The sequence below is a fragment of the Henckelia pumila genome, chromosome 4 (genome assembly GCF_033568475.1).
Source record: "Henckelia pumila isolate YLH828 chromosome 4, ASM3356847v2, whole genome shotgun sequence".
NCBI classification, from domain to species: domain Eukaryota; kingdom Viridiplantae; phylum Streptophyta; class Magnoliopsida; order Lamiales; family Gesneriaceae; genus Henckelia; species Henckelia pumila.
This window is the reverse complement of record NC_133123.1, coordinates 172,345,965-172,361,644: the sequence shown is the minus strand read 5'-3', so window position 1 is coordinate 172,361,644 and position 15,680 is coordinate 172,345,965. Positions and strand designations below refer to the sequence as shown.

At 42.3% G+C, this 15,680-nt stretch overlaps 1 protein-coding gene across 8 annotated transcripts; it reads right to left on the bottom strand.

The window, feature by feature from the left end:
- Positions 1 to 807: 807 nt before the first annotated feature.
- Positions 808 to 5,379, bottom strand: LOC140859953 (probable splicing factor 3A subunit 1). Of its 8 annotated transcripts, none has more exons than XR_012143564.1 (5): positions 5,192 to 5,375; positions 2,371 to 4,544; positions 2,000 to 2,291; positions 1,343 to 1,441; positions 808 to 941 (listed from the first exon to the last, which is right to left on the bottom strand). XR_012143564.1 is itself a non-coding variant. In XM_073262616.1 (4 exons), the coding sequence occupies exons 2-3, from the start codon at positions 4,534 to 4,536 to the stop codon at positions 2,022 to 2,024; spliced, it is 2,436 nt and encodes an 811-aa protein (XP_073118717.1). In that variant the 5' UTR covers positions 4,537 to 4,544; positions 5,192 to 5,375; the 3' UTR covers positions 1,040 to 1,441; positions 2,000 to 2,021. The 8 variants fall into 8 exon arrangements, 6 of the variants coding, with proteins under 6 accessions (XP_073118717.1, XP_073118718.1, XP_073118716.1 ...); XR_012143563.1 differs by having other exon boundaries at positions 814 to 969; XM_073262616.1 differs by lacking the exon at positions 808 to 941 and having other exon boundaries at positions 1,040 to 1,441.
- Between the last annotated feature and the right edge of the window lie 10,301 nt (positions 5,380 to 15,680).

Genomic DNA, 15,680 nt, shown 5'->3' with positions numbered 1-15,680 from the left:
ACTCTCCTCAAACACAATTAAAAATTTTTTTTGAAAGAAAACACAATTAATTTTGAATGACTAGATTGGATAATAAATTTAAAATGAAACAAAAAGACATTTAAACCACACAACGAAATTTTAAATCCTTCGTTATAATTTCCCGTCAAATGGATATAATTAATTTAAAACACGGATTTAAATCAAGTCTACTCAAATTCTTTCATCCATATTCAATTGTATTTAGATTGATAAAATTTAAAATAATGATATGTAGTAACGATAACAAAATAAAAAATTCCGTTGAGTCATCTATTTAGATAAATCCATTTGACAATACATTTTAAATCCTTGCTAGATATTTTTGAAATATCAAGTGAAATTCAAAAATCGATGAACTCATTTCATCATATTTGTTTACAAACTGTGCAGGGCTTCATTTTTGCCTTTTGTTTAAAGTTAATGGGGTTATTGAACGTATTATGTTCTATTACATAGCAACGAGAAATACGATTTCGGCCCGATGTCAAAAGCCAAACATAAAAACCTTTTTTTTATTTTTAAAAAGTGTTTTTTTAATTTGTAAAATGTTTGGATGGCCATTTAAGTGTTTAAAAAAACACTTTATAAAGACAAATTTAGAGCTTTTCCAAAAGCCCAAAATTGGAGCTTATTTAGAGCTTTTCCAAAAGCCCAAAATTGAAGCTTAAAAAAGCACTTTTTTTAAAAAAATCACTACTAATACCAAAGTGTTTTCATGTTAATCTCACTGAGAAAAGAAAAAAATTAAAAATTTTATTCTTGTAAAAAAGCAACTTAATTATTACTGTTTTTTAAAAAAGCCGTAGAAACTGAATTCACAGGAAAAAAAAATAAATTGTGTTTCGTCGAACAACAATTTCTTCGATTTTAGGTCCAATTCAAGCCGGCAGCAAGTGTTGTCTCCTGGCAGATCCATCAATCTGTCATTCATTCTTCAAAGGATGTTATCTGGAGGCGCGTAAGTGATTGCAATGAAACCCAAAAGTTAAACAGAAATATCACACATAAGATTTTAGCTAAATCTTTCATTCCAAAACTTTAAGTGTTGACGGAAGAATCCTATAATTAGGTCATAAAAAACTGCTCTTGATTATTTATGAATTGAAATGATTTGAATAGTAGATTTCGAATAACAATGGTCTTGGTTATATTTGAAAATCATCAAAGTCACCATTAAAATTGTTTAATCAGATATAAGGTTGATTTGAAATTCATTTGAATTTGTATTCACCCAAATGAAGGAGTTTTGAAATCAATTGATTGATCCATGGACAACCTTAACTTGTATCGAACAAATAAGAAATGTTCAATAGCGACGAACCCATTGCTCTTGAAGGGCCAGAAATGATGATACTTGGACGGATGATAGGAGCACATCTTTGGTCAAAAACGCATAAGATGACAGCCTCTACCACTGAGCCTAAAACAAGGCATCCAATTATATACATCGAAAACAAGTAATGTTAGGAGATGAGAAAGCATGCACATGAATCGGAAAATAAAACGAGCAATATCGTAATAAATAGAAGAGATTCCCCCAGGTATGACACTTCAATAGATCCACGCCTACATAAACAAAAAATGTCAGAGTTTACGAATAAAGCAGGACAACTCCGAAAAATCGAGTTACCCTCGAACTCATTGTGAATCACCAAAATCACAACTAGTACGGGGCAAGAGAGAGACTGCACATACAAATTAAAAGGTAATCAGTGATACAAATTAATCAAGGTAATGTCAAACTTGAAATGTTTATAAAACACATAATGAGGAACAGGACAACTCCCATAAACCCAATTGGTGATCACCAAGATGTCGGATCTTTTGTAGATACCATACAATCAGCATGAAGTTCCAAAATGTTTAAGAGGAACAGGACAAGTATAATCTCCAAAATAAACTGGAAAGAAAATCGAAGAGATGTTTTCCAAGAGCACTGTAACATAGGGCAATAGCATGCAGCAGTTCCAACACGAACCTTTGAAAGGAGGGAGTCATGTTCATCTCTTCCTACCACCACGTTCTCTGAGAGACAGAGATAGTGAATCTCCAGGAGCAACATTATAATAAGCAAGTGACAAATTATCCTTGAGGAAACCAGCCTTCCCACTCAGTTTCTGCTTGTTTGCAGGAAGCTGGATATCACCTGCGATTTTCTCTTTCAGACTTCCAACAGTTTCTGACAAAGATAGAACCGTTATCTCCAGCACTTGCCCTTTGAGATTTCCTTCATCAACATTTGGAACAGATATACTAATACGAGCAGGACCCTGGAGACAATATAAAATACAGCTTATTAGAGAACATGGAGGGGTAGCATCTAGAAGAGAGACGGGAGAAGTTCAGTACCGAATGTTGAGCCAGAAACTGGTCTTCAGGAATGAGTATGGAGTCATCAAGTCTTTGTCTCTTGGGCTCTGGTTCATTTGGCAAAGGAGGAGGAGCTTCCTCAGGTGGAGGTGGAGGCATGCCTTGAGGCATAGGTGGCGGAGGAACTGTGCGCACGCCTGGTTGAGGCATTGGAATCGGAACAAAAGGCCTGTGACCAACCAAAGGAGTAAACTGTGATCCAGGTGGCAACGGAACTGGAACATTAGGTGAAGTCAATGGCACGGATGGAAGCATTTGAGGTGAATTTGCCACAAGATGTTGTCCATGCATCATTGGCATTGGAGGTGGAGGAGGCCGAACGGGAGGAATAATATTCACAACTGGAAGCCTGGCAGGTGGTGGCATAATAACCCCAGCACCACCAGGGGTGGAATACTGAACAGCAATTGGAGGCCTAGGGATGTTCAAGACAAGGCCAGGAGGTGGTGGCAGGGGTCTAACTGATGGCATGCCATGCAGAGGAGGAGGAGGTGCTGGACCTGGAAGGGTCCAACCATCACTGTTGACGACATCATTCACATCCTCGCCTCCACTATTCTGAGACATGGCCTGCGTAGCAGTTCGGCCAATACTACTGGTATGGCCATCCCATATGACTTGTTTCGGTTGCTCATCGTTCTTTTCAATCTCAGCTTTGACAGCATTAGAAACTTCTTCTTCAGTGGTACCAAAAATATCAGGACGCGTTCTTGCCAGTCCCACAATGTTCCTAGAAATTTCATCATCTGCCGCAAGAGTTGTCTCTCTAATCTTGGCAAACATCCTATCCTTTTGCTCCTTGTACTTGGGATCAATAAGAGAAATCCTCATGTGTTCGGACATCTCATTAATGGGAATAAGCTCTCCAGTTATCGGAGAGACCACATATTTAGTTGGATCTTTTTCAGCTGAGATTCTCTCCTCCGGTCTCTTCCAATTTTTCACAATCCTCAAAGGTGGTTCTTGTTCTTCCAGTGTTGCCTTGGCATCATTACTTTTTAAAGCATCATTTTCCTCGAGACTAGCCGCTCTCATGCCCTCCTCAACCAATTGGACCTCTTCTTCATCCATATCCATTTCAACCTCCTTTCCAAGCTCAATAGCATCTTCTTCTTCCATAGCAGTCATCTTGCTTCTCCTTATTACTTCCTCAAGTGTCATGGGAGGGGGTAAATCCTCATCCTCGTCGTCAGCAAAGTCTATTGTCTCGACTACGACAAAATCATGCCAATCAATCATAGCCATCTGCACTCGCTCCTGCTCTATCTCATCTTCAGCTTTCTGCCTAGCTTGTTCTTGTGACCGCTCCCATTCAAGACGATGCAAGCATCGTTCAAGGACTGTTGTCATATCAGCAACACCCTTCTGGAGCTTATCTGTCAACCCTTTAGGTGGCATCAATACCTTTGAATATGCATCCGCAAGTGATGTGAAGAACATGAACATGCTGTGTGTTGGCCGCAGAAAATGGAACTGGGCATTAGAGCTCTCCCGACTCGTCAAACCAGTCAAAAATGATTTCCCATTTCGAGCCACAAACTGAGCAGTAAGTTTAATTATATCCAGTTCCTCTCCTGTTATCCCTTCAGGCAGCCGAACCGTGTATTGTTCTGCCTCTGGTGGCTCAAGAACCTTACGAACAGTTCTAAACTGGGCTGCAGGATCAGGTTTTGTTGAAGCATCACTTGCATCAGCAGCTGTGGTAGAATTAGATAACTCAGGATCAGGCTGAGAAGGTTGTTGCTGAGTGGGAGCTTGATTTTGGGCCCTAGCTTCAGCCAGGCGGTGCTGATAGTAAGCATGGTAAGGATCAGAGGCATGTAGAAAATTGAACTTTGCATTCCCTTCGTTATTGGCAATGATTCTTTTCTCAAACTCAGGTCCATTTTTCGCCACAAACTGGGAAGTTTTGTCCACGATGTTTCTAATGTCAGGAGGTGGGTATATAATTCCTATAGTCCTCGTATGGGTTGCGACTGAAGTTGGAGCAGAGTTGGATTTATCATTAACCTTCGTCTGCTGAGCATCTGTTTCAAGATTATTCCCATCTTCTAATGTCTCAACCACTTGAGAGGGGGGTATCTGACCAAGATTCCCATCGACAGGAGGTGCTGGAAGGGGTAGTATTGGCAATGATCCTAGCATCTCTCAATCTGCAAATGACAATCATAGTCGAACGAGATTTGAATTTTTGAGGCAGAAACCAATTATTAGAAAACGAGGGAAAGCGATTCATAAGCATCATACCAAATATGGAAAAATTCAGAAAACTGATGTTTGAGCTCATTAAAAAAATACATGATAAAAAGATGTGTACTCATGAGGTACACAAATTTCACATAAGCCCTTATTTACAGAACCAAACAAAATACTTCAACGCGGACATTTGTACACACTAGCAAATTAGGGTTTCCGTATCCGATGACATACAATTATTTTCAACGCGGACATTTGTACACACTAGCAAGTTAGGGTTTCCGTATCCGATGACATACAATTATTTGGAGCAGTTAAAGTAAATAAGTATGAAGCCAGCTACTTTGATCGGAAAAAACAACATCAATCTGGCATAGAGAGTCCGTCCAACAACTTCGTGATTTTAATTAAGTTCTTTTTTCGTTAGGAAACTTGGAGCCAATTGGTTAAATTAAGCTCCTTCACACGTAATCTACTTCTACAATTCTACGCAATAAGTACATTAAGCAGCAACAAAATAAATAGAAATCTAAACGCGCTCAAGATAATGTATCAGAAACATAAGCAAATGACAATACCAAAAACGAGGAGAAATGAAAATTACGGTGGTTCGGCGAGGAAACAAAGCAGGCAGAGATTACCCGATGAGGTAGAAATTATGACTGGTAAAATAGAGGCCAACGCCAACGGCGGAGACGGCGGGGAATCGGTGGTAGAGAGAAGAGGAAGAGGGTCGACTAAGGGCAAATGTTGATGGGTTACACAGAGGCCGTTGATCTGACCTGATAATATATTGTTATGGACTCGGCCCTTGCTCGACCCAACCCCGCATCCGGATCCGGATAAGCATTTCATCTATTTCTTTAATTTATCATAAATATGAACACATTACTCCAACTTTAATCAAGAAATCATTATATTTTGCCGTAAAAAAAAATCATTATATTTTACTTATAAAGCAACAAAGATGATAAGTTGCAATAAAGAAAAGAAAAAAAATTTAAAGATAATTTCAAAAACTAGAATTGTTATTATTATATTGTTGATTATAGTTTGATATTTAAATGTTATAAAATTATTATAGCTATCAATTTTAAGTTTGATAAGTCGGTTTAATCCACTAGTTGCTAAAAAAAGATAGATTAGGTTGCAAATATTTGGGGTATGCTATGGGGGTTAGATCATGTTGTTCCTTCCTTCGGGTTCCTGCCTATTCGTGCATATCCCTCGATTTAACCCCCGCATTAGCCAATGAGCCTCTGACTCATGTGGGATTGGGTCCCCTTCGGGGTCAACCCTTTTGAAAGATAGATTAGGTTGCATTTAGGGTTCCTTACTGTTTGGTTAATTGTTTTAATCGAACCGGACCGAAACCGAAGGTAAAGTTGGTTCAGTTTTCAGCTTTTATTTTTCTGAATTTTTTGTTTTCAGTTTAATTTAGTTTTTTTTGGCTCGGTTATTCGAACTAAACTTGATTCTTTTCTTTTTAATTTCTAAAATAATATTTTATAATTTTAAATCATTTTTTATTTTTTGTTATTCATTTTTATTAATAATAAATTTAAATAAAATTTAACTGAAAAATTGATTTTTAACCGAACCTAACCGTTAAAATCGATTTGGTTTTCGGTTCAGATTTCAGGTGAATTTTCAGTTTGGTTAACCGAAATTTTGGTTTAGATCAAATGAACACCCCTAGTAATTACGATTTTGGGGCTCATTTGAAAGCGGGTCAAAATGGATTGGCCCATTTCATTTGAGCATCAAGCCGGGATAAAGCCGATTATCTCGTCAATTTTCTATTTTTTAATTAATATATTATATTACTTTTAGTGATTCTACTTGGATCACCTGCTAGACAGAAACTTAAGCATGCAATTACCTTACAAAAGATAAGTAATAACGAAATAAATCTGCGGAAATTAAAACCAAAGTAAACCCGGAAGAATACAACAGATAAATAAAACTATAGTAACTCCATTTCATTTCACAAGATTAAATGGTTAAACTTAATTAAGTGATTTTAATTTGATTAATCGGATAAAGAAATCAACTTCAGGACGTCAGAAATGTTCAAAGGGTCGAAGTGTACTTGGACAAGTTCGGAAGGTCCGAACGAGATCGGAAGATCCGAAGTGAACGGATCAAGCGATGGTGTTCGGAAGCTAGATCGGAACGTCCGAATGTGAGATCGAAACTTTCGATCGAGTTAGGTCATGCGCACTTGTGACGTGTCGTTGACGTTTGAACACGTAGCTGCATGCATGAGATCGAAACTTCCAAAGTATAGATCGGAGCTTCCGATCATGGCCGTTCGGGACGTGTCCTGTGAAAGAGTGGGTGCCCGGTGAGCCAACTTGTGGCTAAGGGATTTTATGACTCTATGTATAAACAATCTTTTGTTTAATATAATTTACACTTTTATAATGGCATTTACTTTATCTTTTATCATATTATTATGTTGTGACATACTATAAGATGTTTAGATGAAGACCTTGAATATACTATAGTGTATGTAAGATGTGGTGGCACATGGGGATGGCTATCATGAAACACATCTTATAGTCTGTAGTAGCCCGTAACCAAAATCAATAATTGAGGGATTAATCATAATTACTTGGGTAAGGTTCGGAAGCTCCGAAGGTGAGTTCGGAAGCTCCGATCAGGATCGGAAGCTCCGAACAGGATCGGAAGCTCCGATCGTTATTACGTAAGGCATGACGTGTGGCAAGATCGGAAGCTCCGATCAGGACCTGAAGCTCCGATCACCCCTATCCGGAGTCAACTAGTGATATTTTGACACGTGGCAGATCAGGATCTTCGGAAGCTCCGATGGCAGGATCGGACGTTCCGATCGAAGTTCGGACGTTCCGATCAAGGATCGGAAGTTCCGATCGTTGTCTATAAATAGAAGGCCGAGGCTTCACTTTCATTTGCCAATTCCGAGTTTTCCTTTCCATTCTAGTCCTTTTGGAGCTGTTCTAGTCTTCTTAGGCTTGGTCCGAAGGTCGGCGAGGCGTTCAGTAGTCGTAGCGGAGTTGTGCCCAAGTTCTGGAGGCATCGACATCAAAGGGCTAACGACGGACGAAGGTATAGCTTTTGCTTCCTATAAATATTTAGGAGTATGCAATAGCTTAGTTAAGGCTTTTAGAGCACTTTAATGATAGTAGTATCATTTGGCAGTGTAGAGCAGACTATAGGCGTGGACCTAGAGTTGGTAGAGCTTGCTCTGTTTTGAGGTACGAAAGTACTGTTCGAGATATCCTGACTGAGTATGCATGTATTATGTGACTGCATGATTTATATGCCATGATATTATGCTGCATTCATTTGCATCTTGCTGTATCTCTTTCGAGATGTCTGTAGTAGGGTTGTACCCTATCCTGTTAGTGGATGGACTTCCATCGATTTGGGTCCGGTGTATCCACGGTTATCTTGGTATGGGAGCCACCTCCTGAAGCGACGGCACAACGTGCTACATACCAGGGCCCGGTCTGTCTCTGTTATCTGATCTTTGACCTCGAGTCTATAGGGAGTTCACTTTGCATGCATGTATACTCATACTCTCGTACTGAGAGTTTTATGCTCACGTCTCGTACTCTGTATTTTCTGGACACCCTATTCCATGGGGCAGGTTTGCGTTTGGACGAGGAGGGTGGATCCAGGAGGGGCTAGTCAGTGGTTGGCCAGCTGGAGCTTCGTCTAGGTTTTATTACTGTTGTTTGGATTTATACAGCTATTCGATTTGGTTGTATATTATTGGATAATTACAGATTCCTTTTCTTGGGATTGTATAACGTTTCTGGTTTCCGTAGTTTTATTCTGTTACCTGTTTAATTAAGTAAATTGCATGCATAAGTTCTGTTTAGTAGGTGATCCGGGTAAGGGTCACCACATTTATGGTATCAGAGCATGCAAAAAAATTCTTGGGATTTAGTCTCATCTTGAGGTATTTTTTTAGATGTCAAATCGTGACGACCGGAGTTCTCATGGCAGTGTTGGTGGGCATTGGGGTGATGCCGACCGGGAGCCTCGTCGAGAACGGCGTCATCGTCATCGTCATCATGACGACGAGCATTTCACTGTGCGTCGATTCTTAGCTATGGGTCCTAAGCCCTTAGTTGGAGGTGAGTCTCCGGAGGATGCGGAGAACTGGTTAGATCGCATGGAGACGACTTTTCAGACTTTCCAATGCACCGAGGAGCAGAAGGTGGAGACACTTGGCTATCTTCTGGATGGGCGTGCGCGCAAGTGGTGGAGGTTTACTTCTGCACCTTTTGTTGCGGCGAGAGGAGTGGCCACCTGGGCCGAGTTCCGCACAGCTTTCCAAAAGCGGTATTTTCCTCCGGCACTCCGTCAGTCGAAGGCAGGCGAGCTACTGAGTCTGCGACAGGGAGCTATGTCTATCGATGAGTATCAGCAGAGGTTCTTTGATCTGTTATCCTATTGCCCCGAGATTGCTGATAGCTCAGAGATGAAGTATAATCTGTTCCTTCAGGGCCTTAACCCTGAGATCCATGACCGTGTGGCGGTTGGCGATGACATGTCCTACGAGGGTTTGGTGAGCCGTTGTCACCAGGCGGAGGACAGCATTCGGCGGAACAGGTCTTTCCCTCAGTCGAGGCCTGCTAGTTCTTTGGGTCCCCGTGCCCAAACTTTCAAGAAGTCTGGATCTTCTTCTTCCTCTGGTTCTGGAGGTGTTGTCCGTTACGGTAAGAAGGACAAGTGTGATCACTGTGGGAAAAACCATCCATCCGACAAGTGCCGTAGAGCTTCTGGAGCTTGTTTTCGTTGTGGAGAGACTGGTCATATCCGGAGGGATTGTCCACAGTCTGGGGGAGGCGGTTCTGGTTCTGGTTCAGGATCGGGTTCTCAGGCCACCGTTCAGCAGAGGTCGCAGGGACAGTCTGCTGGGAGTTCTCATTTTAGGCCACGAGCTTCTGGCCAGGTGTTTGCCCTGAGACATGATCAGGCTGTGGAGGAGAATGAGAAAGTCATCGCAGGTACATTTCTGCTTTATGGTATACCTGCTCTTGTACTTATTGACACTGGTGCATCTCATTCCTTCATTTCTGCACGTTTTGTTAAGAGGCATAAGTTACCATGCATTGCACTAGACGTAGTGATGTCAGTTTCTACTCCGACGGGCCAATCTGCTTTGGCTAAGTGTCTAGTAAAGGGTTGCCCCTTAGAGTTTGAGGGTAACATTTTGATTGCGAATCTCATGGTCCTGGCGATGGACGACTTTGATTGCATTCTGGGAATAGATATGTTGACTACCTATCGAGCTTCAGTGGACTGCTATCAGAGATTAGTACGCTTTCATCCAGAGGGGAGTGAGAGTTGGTTTTTCTATGGTGAGGGAGCGCGACCCCCGATGCCTTTGGTATCAGCTTTGAGAGCCTGTCGAGCTCTAGAGTCGGGCGGGGAAGGCTACCTTATCTATGCAGTTGATTTGTCCGCTGAGAGTATTGGGATAGAGAGCATTCCTGTTGTGGATAAATTTCCAGATGTATTTCCTGATGAGATTCCGGGTTTTCCTCCTGCTAGGGAAGTCGAGTTTGGCATAGAGTTGATGCCGGGTACTTCGCCTATTTCTAGAGCACCGTATCGTCTGGCTCCGTCAGAGATGCGTGAGTTGAAGAATCAGCTACAGGATCTTTTGGACAAGGGGTACATTCGTCCTAGTGTATCTCCTTGGGGAGCTCCTGTTCTCTTCGTGAAGAAGAAGGATGGTTCGATGCGGCTGTGCATTGACTATCGGCAGCTGAATCGAGTCACTGTGAAGAACAAGTATCCATTGCCTCGTATTGATGACTTGTTTGACCAGCTGCAGGGCACATCAGTTTACTCCAAGATTGACTTGAGATCTGGGTATCATCAGTTGAGAGTCCGTGATCAGGACGTAGCCAAGACTGCATTCCGTACTCACTATGGGCATTACGAGTTCCTAGTGATGCCATTTGGTTTGACTAATGCGCCGGCTATATTCATGGATCTGATGAACCGTGTCTTCAGGGAGTACTTGGACAAGTTTGTCGTGGTCTTCATTGACGACATCTTGGTGTATTCGCATAATACGGAAGAGCATGTTTCTCACTTGCGGTTAGTACTACAGACCCTTCGAGATGAGCAGTTGTACGCCAAGCTGAGCAAGTGTGAGTTTTGGATGGATAGAGTGGTCTTTCTTGGCCATATCATATCCAGGGAATGGATTTCTGTTGATCCAAGCAAGATTGAAGCAGTACTTAATTGGTCGCGTCCGACGACAGTTGCTGAGATCCGTAGTTTTCAGGGTCTAGCAGGGTATTATCGTCGCTTCATTCTGAACTTCTCTCAGTTAGCTCGACCGTTGACGCAGCTTACCCGCAAGGGCGTGGATTTCGAGTGGTCCTCCGAGTGTGAGGAGAATTTCTGTGAGCTTCGATGGCGGTTGACTTCTGCGCCGATGTTGGCTTTATCGTCCGGATCTGGAGGGTATGTGGTTTACATGGATGCTTCTCTTCAGGGGTTAGGTTGTGTCCTGACTCAGAATGGGCATGTGATCGCATACGCTTCTAGACAGCTGAAGCTTCATGAGGACAACTACCCAGTCCATGATTTGGAATTGGCAGCCATTGTGTTCGCTTTGAAGATCTGGCGTCATTATCTGTATGGCGAGAAATTTGAGATATTCACCGACCATAAGAGTCTCAAGTATTTGTTCACTCAGGCAGAGTTGAACATGAGGCAGAGACGTTGGATGGACTTGCTTAAGGACTATGATTGCGAGATTAAGTACCATCCGGGAGCTGCTAATCTCATCGCTGATGCTTTGAGTCGCAAGGTGCGACTATCCGCACTTCAGACTTGTTCGATGTCTAGTGCGATCAGTGACTGTTGTACTTTAGGTTATACCTTCAAGCATAAGAAAGGTATGCAGAGTATCTAGATGTTTGCGATATTATCTGAACCAGCCTTGTATTCACGGATCCGAGATGCTCAGATTTCTGATTCGAAGACCCAGAGTTTAGCTCGTCTAGCTAACGAGGGTAGCTCGTCTGGATTTCATTATCAGTCAGATGGCTTTCTGTGTTTGTCTGGTAGGCTTGTGATTCCGCAGGATGAAGAGTTGCGAGAGGAGATTTTGTCTCAGGCACATCGCACTAAGTTAAGTATTCATCCTGGGAGCAACAAGATATACAAGGATCTACGTACTCGTTTCTGGTGGAAGGGAATGAAACGCAGTGTTTATCAGTTTGTTTCGACATGTTTGGTGTGTCAACAGGTCAAGGCAGAGCACCGACGACCTGGAGGATTGCTACATAGTTTGCCTATTCCTGAATGAAAATGGGAGTTTATCTCAATGGACTTTGTGACCCATTTGCCGATATCCCCGAAGAACTGTGATGCTATCTGGGTTATGGTGGACCGACTCACCAAGTCAGCGAATTTCATTGCCTATAGCCGAGAGTACTCTATGGATCGCATGGCACGGATGTACATTCAGGAGATCGTTCGACTTCATGGAGTGCCTGTGAGCATTGTCAGCGATCGGGACCCCAGGTTTACTTCTAGATTCTGGGGGAGTGTTTAGCGTGCGATGGGTACTACTCTCAGTTTGAGTACAGCCTATCATCCGGAGACTGATGGTCAGTCAGAGCGCACTATCCGTACATTAGAGGATATGCTTAGAGCGTGCGTCATGGATTTTGGTTCAGCCTGGCAGGATCATTTGCCGTTGATCGAGTTCGCTTACAACAACAGCTATCATACTAGTATTGGAATGACACCTTTTGAGATGTTGTACGGGCGACGTTGTCGTACTCCACTCTTCTGGGAAGAAGTGGGGGAGAGACAGACTGAGGGACCGGAGTTTATCCAGCAGGCGATAGACATTGTTGATCAAATCAAGAAACGGATTAAGACTGCTCAGGATCGTCAGGCCAGCTATGCTAATATCAAGCGTAGGCCTTTGCAGTTCGAGGTCGGGAAGAAAGTGTTTCTGAGAGTGTCACATTTCCGCAAGATTCTCAGATTTGGCCTTAAGGGCAAGTTGTCTCCTAGATTTATCGGTCCGTTTGAGATCTTGGAGAGCATTGGCGATTTGGCTTATCGACTAGCTTTGCCACCGCATCTATCCAGTATTCACGATGTGTTCCACGTATCTCTGTTGCGTCGGTATGTGGCGGATGAATCTCATATTCTGCAGCGGTCTGAGGTTCAGGTAGACAAGGATTTGACTTATGTTGAGAAACCTCTTCGTATCCTGGATTATAAGGATAAGGTTTTACGGAACAAAGTCATTCATTTGGTTTTAGTTCAGTGGCAGCGCCGAGGCACCGAGGAAGCTACTTGGGAGCTTGAGGACAGGATGCGTAAAGACCATCCTGAGTTGTTTTGATTTCATTATTTAAAGTCGTATTCAGTTGCAAACTCTGTAAATGTTTGATTTGAATAAAGAATGTTTCTGATTTCTGTATTTGCATTCGATACTTAAGATCTGATTTCGAGGACAAAATATCTTAAGTGGGGGAGAATGTAGTAGCCCGTAACCAAAATCAATAATTGAGGGATTAATCATAATTACTTGGGTAAGGTTCGGAAGCTCCGAAGGTGAGTTCGGAAGCTCCGATCAGGATCGGAAGCTCCGAACAGGATCGGAAGCTCCGATCGTTATTACGTCAGGCATGACGTGTGGCAAGATCGGAAGCTCCGATCAGGACCGGAAGCTCCGATCACCCCTATCCGGAGTCAACTAGTGATATTTTGACACGTGGCAGATCAGGATCTTCGGAAGCTCCGATGGCAGGATCGGATGTTCCGATCGAGGTTCGGACGTTCCGATCAAGGATCGGAAGTTCCGATCGTTGTCTATAAATAGAAGGCCGAGGCTTCACTTTCATTTGCCAATTCCGAGTTCTCCTTTCCATTCTAGTCCTTTTGGAGCTGTTCTAGTCTTCTTAGGCTTGGTCCGGAGGTCGGCGAGGCGTTCAGTAGTCGTAGCGGAGTTGTGCCCAAGTTCTGGAGGCATCGACATCAAAGGGCTAACGATGGACGAAGGTATAGCTTTTGCTTCCTATAAATATTTAGGAGTATGCAATAGCTTAGTTAAGGCTTTTAGAGCACTTTAATGATAGTAGTATCATTTGGCAGTGTAGAGCAGACTATAGGCATGGACCTAGAGTTGGTAGAGCTTGCACTGTATTGAGGTACGAAAGTACTGTTCGAGATATCCTGACTGAGTATGCATGTATTATGTGACTGCATGATTTATATGCCATGATATTATGCTGCATTCATTTGCATCTTGCTGTATCTCTTTCGAGATGTCTATAGTAGGGTTGTACCCTATCCTGTTAGTGGATGGACTTCCTTTGATTTGGGTTCGGCGTATCCACGGTTATCTCGGTATGGGAGCCACCTCCTGAAGCGACGGCACAGCGTGCTACATACCAGGGCCCGGTCTGTCTCTGTTATCTGATCTTTGACCTCGAGTCTATAGGGAGTTCACTTTGCATGCATGTATACTCATACTCTTGTATTGAGAGTTTTATGCTCACGTCTCGTACTCTGTATTTTCTGGACACCCTATTCCATGGGGCAGGTTTGCGTTTGGACGAGGAGGGTGGATCCAGGAGGGGCTAGTCAGTGGTTGGCCAGCTGGAGCTTCGTCTAGGTTTTATTACTGTTGTTTGGATTTATACAGCTATTCGATTTGGTTATATATTATTGGATAATTACAGATTCATTTTCTTGGGATTGTATAACGTTTCTGGTTTCCGCAGTTTTATTCTGTTACCTGTTTAATTAAGTAAATTGCATGCATAAGTTCTGTTTAGTAGGTGATCCGGGTAAGGGTCACTACATAGTCACTGTATATTCTAAACAGTTCCTAGTCGATTGAGCCGTCCGTTAATAAGGATAAGGATCGCTCGAGATTGAGACTAGCATTTGCAATGCCGAGTACCACGTTTCATTGGTATGAAACATAGAGATGTTCAAAGCATGCAAATGGATATTCATACGATGAATGATCGAACTACCCTATCCGGACTTTCCAAGTGGTTATCACTTATCGAGTGGATAAAGTCCGCGGTTTTGGTTGTACACCATTAGTCCTTACTATTTGAAACATCATTGAGACTCTATATGCTAGTACTGTACTTTGACTCATTTACCGACTCTATTGGGGTCATTAGGTGTCGGGATTGGGTACAGTTACGACACATATAGGAGTCGATGCTTTGTTGTCAAGGATTCACCACATACTTGCTAGTGTGGATATCCTATGCAATCTGAGGAGATATTAGTGTGACGAATCTCTGGCCAGAGTACATGATGTGTTTTAAGAAATGGTTTCTTAGTAGCACATGCGATGTCACTATTTGATCTTCAAGATACATTGCATAGTTATCGAATCTCGAACGACTCTCGATTTACCAATAGTTGTTGATTCGATCGGGATATATGGATGAAGGGACCGTACTGTACGCTAACCAAAATCTATTGGTTCTTGCAGGCACTATCAGTGATACCTAGGAAATCATGGGGCGATGTTGCTAGGCGCTCTTACCATGATTCGATGGGCAAGTCGGAAATTGTTGTTCCGAGTCACAAGAAGTTGTGAGCCCACGGCTAGCTGTATCCCTGAACCATTGAGGGTCACACAAGTAATGGATTTTTAATCCCCGTTGAGATAATTAAATTTAAAGAGTTAAATTTAGTGAATAAAGAAGTGGGACTTCTTATTTAAGAGTAGAGGGAGTAAGATTTCCTAAAATGACATAGTGATGGATATTTTTGGAAACCACTGAATTCGGATTCAGAAAATTTATCTTGACTCTAAAAGATGCAGAAATGGTTTCTGTGCACATTGGTGAAATTGGTTTATCAATCTGAGTCACGATGAATTTTATATTAATTTCTGAACATGCGGGCTTTGCTTGTCAGGCTTGAACTTATGACTAATGGGCCCTAAGCTGTTAGCAGCCCACATTATAAATAAGTTATTGCAGTACAGAAATTACACACAACAGAGGTCATAATTTCGAAAACCTAGAGAGCCTCCTCTCTTGAGAATTCGGCCGCCCCCTTCCCCTACAGAGTTCGAA

Bases quoted from the DNA above. Each gene is read 5' to 3' on its own strand.
- LOC140859953 (XM_073262613.1), bottom strand. From the start codon at position 4,536: ATGCTAGGATCATTGCCAATACTACCCCTTCCAGCACCTCCTGTCGAT. The intron at 2,292-2,370 runs GTACTGAACTTC...TATTGTCTCCAG, and splicing joins AGTTTCTGGCTCAACATTCG to GGTCCTGCTCGTATTAGTAT.